We start from the raw sequence: 12048 nt of genomic DNA, 5'->3' as shown, positions 1-12048 counted from the left end.
CAGATATATCACCGTCTCTCCTGTTCAGATATATCACCGTCTCTCCTGTTCAGATATATCACCGTCTCTCCTGTTCAGATATATCACCGTCCCTCCTGTTCAGATATATCACCCGCTCTCCTGTTCAGATATATCACCGTCTCTCCTGTTCAGATATATCACCCGCTCTCCTGTTCAGATATATCACCTGCTCTCCTGTTCAGATATATCACCGTCTCTCCTGTTCAGATATATCACTGTCTCTCCTGTTCAGATATATCACCCGCTCTCCTGTTCAGATATATCACCGTCTCTCCTGTTCAGATATATCACCGTCTCTCCTGTTCAGATATATCACCTGCTCTCCTGTTCAGATATATCACCCGCTCTCCTGTTCAGATATATCACCTGCTCTCCTGTTCAGATATATCACCCGCTCTCCTGTTCAGATATATCGCTGCTGTCGGTATAGAATTTGTCCAGACTGCACTAAAACACCAGAGGGTAAAGTGGACTGATTTCACATGATGTTGCGATCATTTCATGGAGAGACCGTGGGTCTCTCGCCAAAGTGCCCCCCGTCCCTGTCAGACTAGTGGCCAGTCTGGCTACCCTCATAGCACCCAAACCGACCAGCCCCAGCTGTGGGCGGCGTGCTGCACAAGCACATACACGGTTTTTCAGCACGTGAAGCTCTGGAAGGTTCCTCACCCTTTCTACCACTAGAGGGCGCAGGTGTAGCCTGACCTCTGCTGGTTACTAGTGTGTAATGAAAGCCCTTTAGTCAGGACATGCAGCGGTGTGATATCCCACGCCAGAGATACCAGCGTCCCAGAGATGAGCCCCCCGCTCCCAGAGATACCAGTGTCCCAGAGATGAGCCAGCCGCTCCCAGAGATGAGCCAGCTGCTCCCAGAGATACCAGCGTCCCAGAGACACCAGCGTCCCAGAGATGAGCCAGCCGCTCCCAGAGATACCAGCGTCCCAGAGATACCAGCGTCCCAGAGATGAGCCAGCCGCTCCCAGAGATACCAGTGTCCCAGAGATACCAGCGTCCCAGAGATGAGCCAGCCGCTCCCAGAGATACCAGTGTCCCAGAGATACCAGCGTCCCAGAGATGAGCCAGCCGCTCCCAGAGATACCAGTGTCCCAGAGATATCAGCGTCCCAGAGCTTCGCAAGCCGCTCCCAGAGATACCAGCGTCCCAGAGATACCAGCGTCCCAGAGATGAGCCATCCGCTCCCAGAGAAACCAGCGTCCCAGAGATGAGCCAGCCGCTCCCAGAGATACCAGCATCCCAGAGATACCAGCGTCCCAGAGATGAGCCAGCCGCTCCCAGAGATACCAGCGTCCCAGAGATGAGCCAGCCGCTCCCAGAGATACCAGCGTCCCAGAGATGAGCCAGCCGCTCCCAGAGATACCAGCGTCCCAGAGATGAGCCAGCCGCTCCCAGAGATACCAGCGTCCCAGAGATGAGCCCCCCGCTCCCAGAGATACCAGCGTCCCAGAGATGAGCCAGCCGCTCCCAGAGATACCAGCGTCCCAGAGGTGAGCCAGCCGCTCCCAGAGATACCAGCGTCCCAGAGATGAGCCAGCCGCTCCCAGAGATACCAGCGTCCCAGAGATGAGCCAGCCGCTCCCAGAGAAACCAGAGTCCCAGAGATACCAGCGTCCCAGAGATGAGCCAGCCGCTCCCAGAGATACCAGCGTCCCAGAGATGAGCCCCCTGCTCCCAGAGATACCAGAATCCCAGAGATACCAGCGTCCTAGAGATGAGCCCCCCGCTCCAAGAGATACCAGCGTCCCAGAGATGAGCCAGCTGCTCCCAGAGATACCAGCGTCCCAGAGATGAGCCAGCCGCTCCCAGAGATACCAGCGTCCCAGAGATGAGCCAGCCGCTCCCAGAGAAACCAGCGTCCCAGAGATGAGCCAGCCGCTCCCAGAGAAACCAGCGTCCCAGAGATGAGCCAGCCGCTCCCAGAGATGAGCCAGCCGCTCCCAGAGATACCAGCGTCCCAGAGGTGAGGTGTCGTCGGAGGGCCACAGCTGCTCTCCCAGCTCCCCTCCGTAGTATCAGATTACCCTCAGCAATCAGCGCAGTCAGGTCACTAAGCCCTGACCTCTCTGAGCTCATGTCCTTTTGTCTGTCTCCTGCGCGTGTGTGTGTGTGTGTGTGTGTGTGTGTGTGTGTGTGACTGCATGTAGTCTTAGATTTTTGTGTCTGCATGTAGTGTCGTATTTCCACAATGTGTAACAAATACAAGTTAGTATCTCCTTACATTGTCTTGAATATATCTCTCTACCCCTGCCCCCCTCCCTCCCTCCCCCTCTCTCTCTCCCTCCCTCTCTCTCCCTCTCTCTCCCTCCCTCTCCCTCCCTCTCTCTCTCCCTCCCTCTCCTTCTCTCCCTCCCTCTCTCTCCCTCCCTCTCTCTCTCTCTCTCCCTCCCTCTCCTTCTCTCCCTCCCTCTCTCTCCCTCCCTCTCTCTCTCTCTCTCCCTCCCTCTCTCTCCCTCTCTCTTTTGTCCTTCTCTTCCTCCCCCCCAAGAGGAGAGGAGATGTTATTGAAGTCTCATTTGTTTTGGCCTTAAACCCTTCTACACACATACAGTACTGTACTGTACTGTAGGCCTACACACACACACACACACACACACACACACACACACACACACTAAACCTCTCTCTCATCTCATCCAATCACTTGGTGGTGAAAGCAGCTCACAAAACAGACTGCAGGACTTGGGCCAAAGCTCTGCGGGCTTCACCACAGTATATCAGTGTGTGTGCGTGTGTGTGCGTGTGTGTGCGTCAGGCATCCGGCTGCTAGGGGGCGCTGTGCAGCTGGCAGCAAGGTGGCCCTCGCAGGCAGGCGAACCCAACAGCAGATCCTGAGGAGACCCGGGATCCCGGCCCGCTGTGCTCAACACCGGTGGCTGATCAAGGGCATCGGCCGCGTCTCGGATTTCGCTCCGTTCCCCTCGTCTGGCGCGGTCGGCGGGATCGGGGGCAGCCTCCGAGCGGTGTAATCGCTAAGCTACGCTACACGACCTCTGTGAGAGAAAAAACACCGCACGCCGCCGCAAAGAGGCCCAGGCGGGGGAGCGTGGCGGGGAACGTGGACGGCCTCCAGGTCCGCTCGCGAGGAACCGGCCCTCTCCATCAGAACCCCCGGGGCTGTTTTAACAGATGATTGCGTCTCCAAACGAAGCGGGAGGAATAAATCCCCCCGGCGGTCGACCGCTAAAGACCCGAGCCCTCGCTCGGCTGTGTTGGCTTTACACGTCATTTCTCCTCGTCTCGCCGCGGCGTCTCGGTATCTCGACCCTACAGGCGGGACATGCTGCGTGACCGTGGGTCAACATCGAACTTACATCGCAGGGGCTACGGAGACGGATATCATTCATTTAGCGGAGGAATTCGCGGGCCTCGTTCCATGGGAACGGAGTCGAAAGAGAGGTCCGTCTGACGCCGGCCAAAGATATGAAACGTGGGGGAACGGTGATGTACAGTAGATGAGTGTTATTGGTCGAAGTGATCGTTGACCCACCTGCTGTGACGGGGCAGTCCAGGGTGAGGTTGGCCCCAGGGCGGAGGGAGACGTGGCCCCCCACCACCGCCCGCAGGTTGCGCTGGCCGCCCAACGCCAGCCCCTGGTCAGACACGTTCCTCCCGGACGTGGAGATGGCCGGGGCCTCTGTCCACACAGGGGGGGGGGAGACCATCGGACACATCAGCCCAAGGTTCAAGACCGTCGGACACATCAACCCAAGGTTATGAATTCACAACACAGCACGTTTTAGCCGGGCGATACACAATAACGTGTAACAAATCCAAGTTAGTCCTACAAGTAATCTCCTTACGTTGTCTTAAATATCTCTCTCTCTACCCCTGCCACTCTCCCTCTCTCTCTCTCTCTCTCTCTACCCCTGCCACTCTCCCTCTCTCTCTCTTCCTGTCTCTCTCTTTCTCTCTTTCTCTCTCCCTCTCTCTCCCTCCCTCTCTCTCCATCTCTCTCCCTTCCTCCGTCCCTCTCTCTCCCTTCCTGTCTCTCTCTTTCTCTCTCTCTCTCCCTCTCTCTCCCTCCCTCTCTCTCTCTTCCTCCGTCCCTCTCTCTCCCTCCTTCCCTCTCTCTCCCTCCCTCCCTCTCTCCCTCCCTCCCTCTCTCCCTCCCTCCCTCTCTCTCTCTCTCTCTCTCTCTCTCAATCAATCAATCAATCAATCAAAGCTTTATTTGTATAGCGCATTTCATACACAGAGGCAACACAATGTGCTTTACAGAGAACAAGGGAGGTGGGCATACGACCCACTATCGTATCACCCAGGGGCCAGATAAGTGAGCTGTAAAAATTCTTCCCTGACCCCTCTCAATAAGGCGAACGAGCGAGCTCCTGGAGTATGTTTGTCTACCGGCTTAGAACATTTATATAGCAATAAATAACATTAAATTACATTTACATAAATTACATTTACATTACATTATTACATTCCTCCCTCTCCCTCCCCCTCTCTCTCTCTCTCCCTCCCTCCCTCTCTCTCTCCCTCTCCCTCTCCCTCCCTCTCTCTCTCCCTCTCCCTCTCCCTCTCCCTCTCCCTCCCTCCCTCTCCCTCCCTCTCTCTCTCCCTCCTTCCCTCCCTCTCTCTCTCCCTCTCTCTCTCCCTCTCTCTCTCTCCCGCTCCGTTCCTCTCTCTCTCTCTCTCTCCCTCTCTTCCTCTCTCTCTCCCTCCCTCTCTCTCTCCCTCTCTCTCTCCCTCTCTCTCTCTCCCTCTCTCTCTCCCTCTCTCTTCCTCTCTCTCTCCCTCCCTCTCTCTTTCTCCCTCTCTCTTTCTCTCTCTTTCTCCCTCCCTCTCTCTCTCTCTCTCTCGTTCTCCTGTCTCCGGCTGGAAGGTCACCGCTGTGGTGTGGGGTCGGCCCCTAAGGGAGGACGGGTCACTCACCGGCCAGTAACAGGTGTGTGGTCTCAGAGTCGGAACCGTAGGCGTTGGTGGCCGTGCACCTGTAGACGCCCCTGTCCCCCGCCCCCGGCAGGGCGATGCACAGGCCCCCAGAGCTATCCCATGACACCCTGGGAAAAAGAGGAGGAGCCAAATCGAATGGTTTGCTGATGCGCCATACAAATCCAGTGAGTTTGTTGGCTAACCTTTACATACAGTATGGTTATTTATTCAGATGTAAATACAGTACAGGCAAAAATACCATCATGGTGAACGAGGATCCAGGAAACGCTTGATACATCCCATAATAGTTTGCCCTCAGCCATTGCCGTTCTCTCCTGCTCTTCAAAGAGACAGAAGGCGATGATCTATTCTAATCAAAAAGCTGTTTGTGTCCCAGAGAAGTGAGCAGCAATGTCTCCAGTTTCCTGGCTGTGAGTTGATATTAATGATGCTTGGAGACTGTTTGGGTCCCTCATCCTGACATCTGCGTGCTAATGACCGTGACCGCCGGGGCTGCTGGGTTGTTTGTGCATGTGTGTGGGAGGGTTTAATGTGATTCTGAACACGGTATTGATTGAGCTGGATATTATAGGAGGCGTGACCAGTCTGTGGCCTTCTGAACTGATCAGAGAGTCTGTCTGTCTGTCTGTCTGTCTGTCTGTCTGTCTGTCTGTCTGTCTGTCTGTCTACCTGTCTGTCTGTCTGTCTGTCTGTCTGTCTGTCTGTCTGTCTGTCTGTCCACTCTCTGAGCTGCCTCTCAGGACCAGTAAGTCTGTCTGGGCTTCCTTGGCCAGGGAACACCCCCCCCCACCCAGAACAGGGGAACACCCACCCACCCAGAACAGGGGAACACACCCACCCAGAACAGGGGAACAAACCCCCCCACCCAGAACAGGGGAACAAACCCCCCCACCCAGAACAGGAAGCAGTTCTGTTCCTGGATCTCTATCCCAGGACTGAGGCGTCTAGGGACCCTGAGACTGGACTGGGAACACATGGGAGAACAATCCTTTCAGCTGGGGCATGATGACAATGCATGGGAATAGGACAGGACTAGGGCTGGGCTAGGCAAGCAGGGCTAAGGTGGGATATGGAACCGGGGCTAGGGCTAGGGTTAGGGATGGGCTAGGGCTAATGCTAGGGATAGGGATGGGCTAGGGCTAGGGACGGGCTAGGGATGGGCTAGGGCTAGGGCTAGGGCTAGGGTTAGGGTTAGGGATGGGCTAGGGCTAATGCTAGGGATAGGGACGGGCTAGGGCTAGGGCTAGGGCTAGGGTTAGGGCTAGGGTTAGGGCTAGGGCTAGGGACGGGCTAGGGTTAGGGTTAGGGCTAGGGTTAGGGTTAGGGTTAGGGTTAGGGCTAGGGCTAGGGCTATTGGCCAGTGCTGCCCCTGTACGCGTTGGAAGGCTGGGGTCGGGGCCAGATGTCGGAATGGGGCTGAGGCCGGCTGTTGGAGGCTGAGATAGAGAGCTAGGGCCGTGGCCGGGGAAGAGGTAGGAGGCTGGGGGCCGGGCTCCCGAATCCATGCAGCGGTTTATAGACATCTGAGGGTCTATAAGACCCCCGGCCGGTCTGAGACCATGTGGGAATGTCCGGTGAGCAGCTCCCACCCACCAACACCTCATCAGAGACCCTGGCTGAGAGAGAGACCCTGACCCTGATCCCTGGACCGGGCCTTCCCTCCGGGCCACCATCAGGTCCGTCTGCAGCGCATCGTAACCTTGACCATAATGAGAGGGGGACAGACAACGGACCCTAGGTCAGTCCTTCGGGGGGGGGGCGGGGGGGGCAACCTCGATCCTGCTCTGTGTTCTGTCTCTTAACGCCACACACTTCTGTCCCGCTGCTAGTCTGCTCTATCCCAGACCGCAGGAAAAGCCCAACGAGGTTTACGTCTTTATGATGTGGGACCTCTGGACCTTTAAGGGGAACATATGAACGGTTTGAGCGTGGAAAATGTGCTGTCATGGACCCAGGAACGGCAGGAGACGGAGACTGTCTGTAGCAGCGCTGTGGTCACACATCAGACGCTGGTCTACTCTACCTGTAACAGGAAACCCACCCGGGATTTCAAATAGACTCAGCAGTCAAATACAATAGAGTCACACACGGATATACTGAGCTGCGATTCCCGTTCATTTGACGGTGACAGTTAACGTTACTTATTTTGTTATCGCCTTGTCACTTTATTTTTCCACTTACGTAGAATAAAAAAGCCTAGCATTTTGCATCCGAATTCCTCATCGGTCATGAGTGTGTGAACCTTTTTCGCTTCTATATCCAGTGACAGTTAACACATTTTCAGGAGATGTGATCCATGTAAACCCTGATACTCTGATAATGCAACTGTACAGTATGTTTCGGTGCCGTCATTTGGACCACAAGGCCAGAATCATTCAGGCTGGTGTCCCATATTGCAGAGCTTTGACCTCAAAACCCAACTGGTATGTACGGAAGAGCATTAGGGCCAACAGCAGAGTTTTTTTTTTTTTTTAAGCTTCTGAGTTTAAAGTCAGAAATTCAGACTTTTTTTCTCAAAAGTTACTGTATTTCTGACTTTTTTCTCAGAAATTCTGACTTTAAACTCAGAAGCTTCAAAAAATAATAAATTCAGTTGTTGGCCCTAATGCTCTTCCGTAGGTATGAGCTTGGATGGAGCGGCCGTAAAGAGGATGCTGGTGGATGTGTTAAAAGTTTTTATGAAGGTCAAAGCCGGTGTGAAGGTCAAAGCCAGTCAGCTACTATCACACAGCGTGCTCCAAGACCAAGACCAGGGCAGCGGCTGCAGACTTGCACGAGCTCCCACAATGCACTGCTTCACACCCCAGCCATGGGGCCTGTGAATGTCAATCTAGTCTTCTGCTCTCTCTGTCCCAGTTCCCTCATCCTATCTGCCTCTCTCTCTCTCTCCCCCCCCTCTCTCTCCCCCTGCTCTCTCTCTCTGTCTGTCTCTCTCTCTCTCCCTCTCTCTCCCCCTGCTCTCTCTCTCTCTCTCTCTCTGTCTGTCTGTCTGTCTCTCTCTCTCTCCCTCTCTCTCTCTCCATCTCTCTGTCTCTCTGTCTCTCTCTCTCTCTCCCTCTCTCTCTCTTCCCTCCTCTCCTTCTCTTTCCCCCCTTCTCTCTGGTAAAAGTGTTCAGAACGGCGCGTGTAAAACCGGAGAGTGAGGGAGTGAGGTCATCTCAGCAGGAGATGGAGAGATGGAGAGAGGAAGGAGGAAGGAGGGCGGTAGGACCGGAGGAACGAGGCGTGACGGGGGTCACGATCCGGAAGGTTCCTCCCCGATGAGAGCACGCGTCCTCGGCGCCGCCGGGGGGGGGGGAGGCTACGGGGGGCGGCGGAAACCGTGGAGGCGGAACCTCTCGCACCCGGTTTCCCAAGTGGGAACGGAACAGGCCGACCAGAACCCGACGAGGTGATGACCGGCGCTGTCACCGGCGGGCTGCGAGGCCTCACTCCGCCTTTTGATTTTATTGATGCTTTCCACAGCTCCGAGCCGAGCGCGCATGCCGACGCCGCTCCGACAAAGCCTGCGCCAAGTCCGGCGGGTCTGGGCCGCGCCACGCCAAGCCGCGGCGGCCCGCGTCTGTCACAGCCGGTTACGGAGAGAAGAGGGGGAGGCCGGCGTTGTCGTGAGAGGGCTTAGAAACAGAAAAACATCGGCTCTTTAAGGGAGTCAGTCATGGTGCCGTGTGATTGGCAGGGCCTAGAGCGATGCGGTGATGGCTTCCATATGCAACGGGCCCGGTCGGGGTGCGGAGAACGCCGGCGTGAGTGACAACTCTCAAATCTCCGCCGTGGTCAGAGCCTCCTGTTTTAACAGAGGGAGTGGGTTTCAGGCGGAAGGCTACGGGTTTTAATTGGCAAAAACCCTTACCATGCAAATTTCCCTGACTACCGTGTGTGGTCTGCGACTTCTCGCTTAAAGGTTATTAAAATGTCATCAATATTTATAGGGCAAGGCCTCCTCCCTGAGGCAGGGGCTCAACAGCAGAGTTGGGTAAATACCGCTGGAAAAGGCCGGCACCTAACTGGCACTTGCGCCGCCCGAACGATAAACGTTTGTGCGTCGTCATTTCACCGGGAGACGTTCCAGGCCTCAATCTGTTCTCCGCAAATAAACACTTGAGGCTGCAGCAGTGACTTCTCAGGATAAAGGTGTCGGCCTCGGACGCGTGAGAGGTGGTCCGTCTGCGCTTTCGTACCGGGAGATAAGAGCGGAACACGGTCAGTGACATTAGTGCCGAGCGGGGAGCTGTAAACTGCCGCGCACGCAGTTCTGATTTAAGCCTCCGGGCCGGGTCTTAATCCTTAACAGCTGCTCCCTTCGTTAACCTTCTGTGCGCGTGTGTGTGTGTATGTGTGTGTGTGAGGTGACCGGATCGGTACAGTCCAGGATGGGTCCGCTGTCCCCTACCCCGCTCTATCCCCGCCGTCCCTCCGTGTGGGTCCAGAGAGAGCGGCGAGCTCCGTGGAGGTCAGAGGTCAGTGGAGTGCAGTCGGGCATGAGGCCCGGCGAGGTGCGTCATGAACCAGCGCATGTTTAGGCCGGCGTTGGGCGGGTTCAGCGGGATGCCCGTCTTGGCGTCGACGCCGGGGGAGTAGATAGCGTTGGAAATAACACAGCCTATCTGTAGCGGTCGCCCTGACCCCCGGCGCCTGGCAGAGACAGGGAGGGCCCTGTGCTGTGTGGTACTGTAGCTACGGCAACCCAGAAAGGTCTGCCTAATAGAACGCCTATCCAATCTGCTGGAGGTTTATATTTATAGTGATGACACATTGTTTCCCAATGCCATTATCTGGCACATAGCCTAGTCCTGATCTAGTAATAATAATAATAATATTATAATAATCTTTATTTATAGAGCACATTTCAGACACAACATGCCTCTCAATGTGCTTTACACACCATAAGAAATACAAAAGGCAAATACAATAGACAGCAGAAGCTACCTGTCGGAGCGTTGAAGTGGCACGCCATCCTTGGTCCAGGAGATTTTGGGCGGTGGGGCGCCCTCTACGGGGCAGAGGAGGAACAGCGAGCGTGTGGCGTTGGTCAGGAAGGCCGCGCGGCCCACGGCGACGGTGAGGTTCTTCTGGAAGGCGATCAGAGGGTTCTGCTGCTGCCGGGTAATCACGGGCCTTCTGGAACCTCTCTCCCCGGACCGCTCCGACCAATTAGGCAGCCTGTCTGCAGACGCGCCACACGGAGGAAAACAGAACCGGCGTTGAACAGTAATCGCGGATATCGGGATCGTAAGCTATTGCAAAAGACCAAAACAAAGTCATGGAAGTGGAAATCTAAGGACATATTTAAGCAATAACACACGAGAGGGGAGCGCTTTTATCCCGGTTATTGGCACAGCTGTTCCGCGGCACCCGAATCGTGCCGTCGTTCTGCAGAGCCGTGCCAGTAACCACGAGAAGCGCAAACCTCCGCTGGGTTTCTGACAGCGCTGCTCTGTTGGGTTTTTTCTTCTTCTTTTGAAAAACATGGGTTAGTAGTGTTCAATTTCTCTAAATTGGTTCGTTGATTTCAGGCCCTCCGCAGTCCAGAACCGTGCCCCAGCCAGCTGGACCGGTCCAGAACATAAACAGAGCAGAAGGGCTAGCTAGCGGATAATATTCAACTTGATAAAAGCGGGTCTCAAAGTGTCCCCTTTCAACCTAAATAAGAACCTTTCCAGTTGTATCATGTTTAGTGCTCACAATCCTATCGCGTCGACTCGAGACACAATGTATCAGATAGATAGATAGATAGATAGATAGATACAGTAGAGATAGATAGATAGATAGATATAGATAGATAGATAGATAGATAGATAGATAGATAGATAGATAAAGTATATATATATATATATATATATATATATAGATAGATAGATAGATACAATAGATATATATAGATAGATAGATAGATAGATAGATAGATAGATAGATAGATAGATAGATAGATAGATAGATAGATAGATAGATAGATAGATAGATAGATAGATAGATAGATAGATACAGTAGATAGATAGATAGATCAATCAAGGCCAATCACAACGCGCGGCTGGAACAAGTATGGAAATGTTTTTGTGACAGAGATGAAGTTGTACCTTTTGGCTGTCCCGGCTCTTTTGGCGTGTCCCACTGGTCAGTGGTGGACTGGACAGCGGAGTGCTGCGTTAGGAGGGTGTAGATGAGCTGGGAGGCCTGGTCTTGACTGATCTCTCCGGTCTCCGCCTGCTGGCTGATGTTCCTCACCCTCTCCTCCAGTGGCCATGTCTGCTGACCGTATCCCCCCTGCAGGACAGTGGCCTCCTGGCCACCAGGGGGCAGCAGAGACACTCTGGGCCCTTTGAGTCTGGTCATGGTGAGGCAGCGAGCCAGGTCCGGGGCCGCGCCCCGCTCGGTGCCGTGTGGACCGAGCCGGATCGGGTCGGACTCGTTCTCCGCGGGGGGCCTCTCGATCAGCCGGCTGTCGCTGCCGATCAGTTTGAGGGTGAAGGTGTCGGAGGCGGGGCCGGCGAGGCACGCGTACACGCCGCTATCCCCCGCCTCCAGGCTGTGGATCTTCAGCGAGCCGGACTTGGTGACCCCCAGGCGCCCCCTGGAGCTGGGGAGGGGACGGCCGTCCTTCTGCCAGCGGATGTAGGCCTTCTGGAACCTTCTGACCGGGCATTTGATGACCAGCGAGGTCTTGGGGAGGAGGTACGCCCGCCCCCCGATGGTCAGGTGGAGGCGTTTCTCCTGGCGCGTCTGGATGTAGATGCGAGGCAGACCCAGGATCAGCGGACAGCGCTTCACCGGATCGCTCGCCGGATCCCTCGCCGCGTCTTTCCCCGTCTCCTTCCCTAACTCCTTGACCGGCTCCTTGACCGCGACCTTCCCCGCCTCCTTGGGTCTCATGTCCTTCTTGTGTTCTGGACGGAGAGGAACAGAGAGAACAAGGAGGAACCCTGAATCTTTCATCTGGGTCGAGAGTGACACAAACGCACACTGAACAGGACTCCACTTAGGGAGAACAACAACAAGCCAACATGCTTTGTAGATTACACAGGACACTTTACTAGATTCGACATCACGTAACGAAGAGCGGAGACGGAGATCAAGGCGCATTGTTGAACTCCAAACAAACGCGTTCGTTCGTCA

At 54.9% G+C, this 12048-nt stretch overlaps 1 protein-coding gene across 1 annotated transcript in view; it reads right to left on the bottom strand.

Annotated features, from left to right (window-relative positions):
* LOC311328980 (ADAMTS-like protein 3) overlaps nt 1–11819 on the bottom strand; it is a gene marked incomplete at both ends in the record, with an annotated part of 25571 nt that extends 13752 nt beyond the window's left edge. The window contains 4 exons of the mRNA XM_084462869.1: nt 3527–3673; nt 4915–5042; nt 9865–10102; nt 11013–11819. Coding sequence (XP_084318995.1) covers nt 3527–3673; nt 4915–5042; nt 9865–10102; nt 11013–11819 — 1320 coding nt within the window. The remainder of the gene's footprint in view (nt 1–3526; nt 3674–4914; nt 5043–9864; nt 10103–11012) is intronic.
* Between the last annotated feature and the right edge of the window lie 229 nt (nt 11820–12048).

Source organism: Borostomias antarcticus (genome assembly GCF_949987555.1).
Source record: "Borostomias antarcticus genome assembly, contig: scaffold_382, whole genome shotgun sequence".
In the NCBI taxonomy this organism is placed as follows: Eukaryota; Metazoa; Chordata; class Actinopteri; order Stomiiformes; family Stomiidae; genus Borostomias; species Borostomias antarcticus.
The sequence above is the reverse complement of the archived record's forward strand: the minus strand, read 5'-3'. Positions and strand labels throughout refer to the sequence as shown.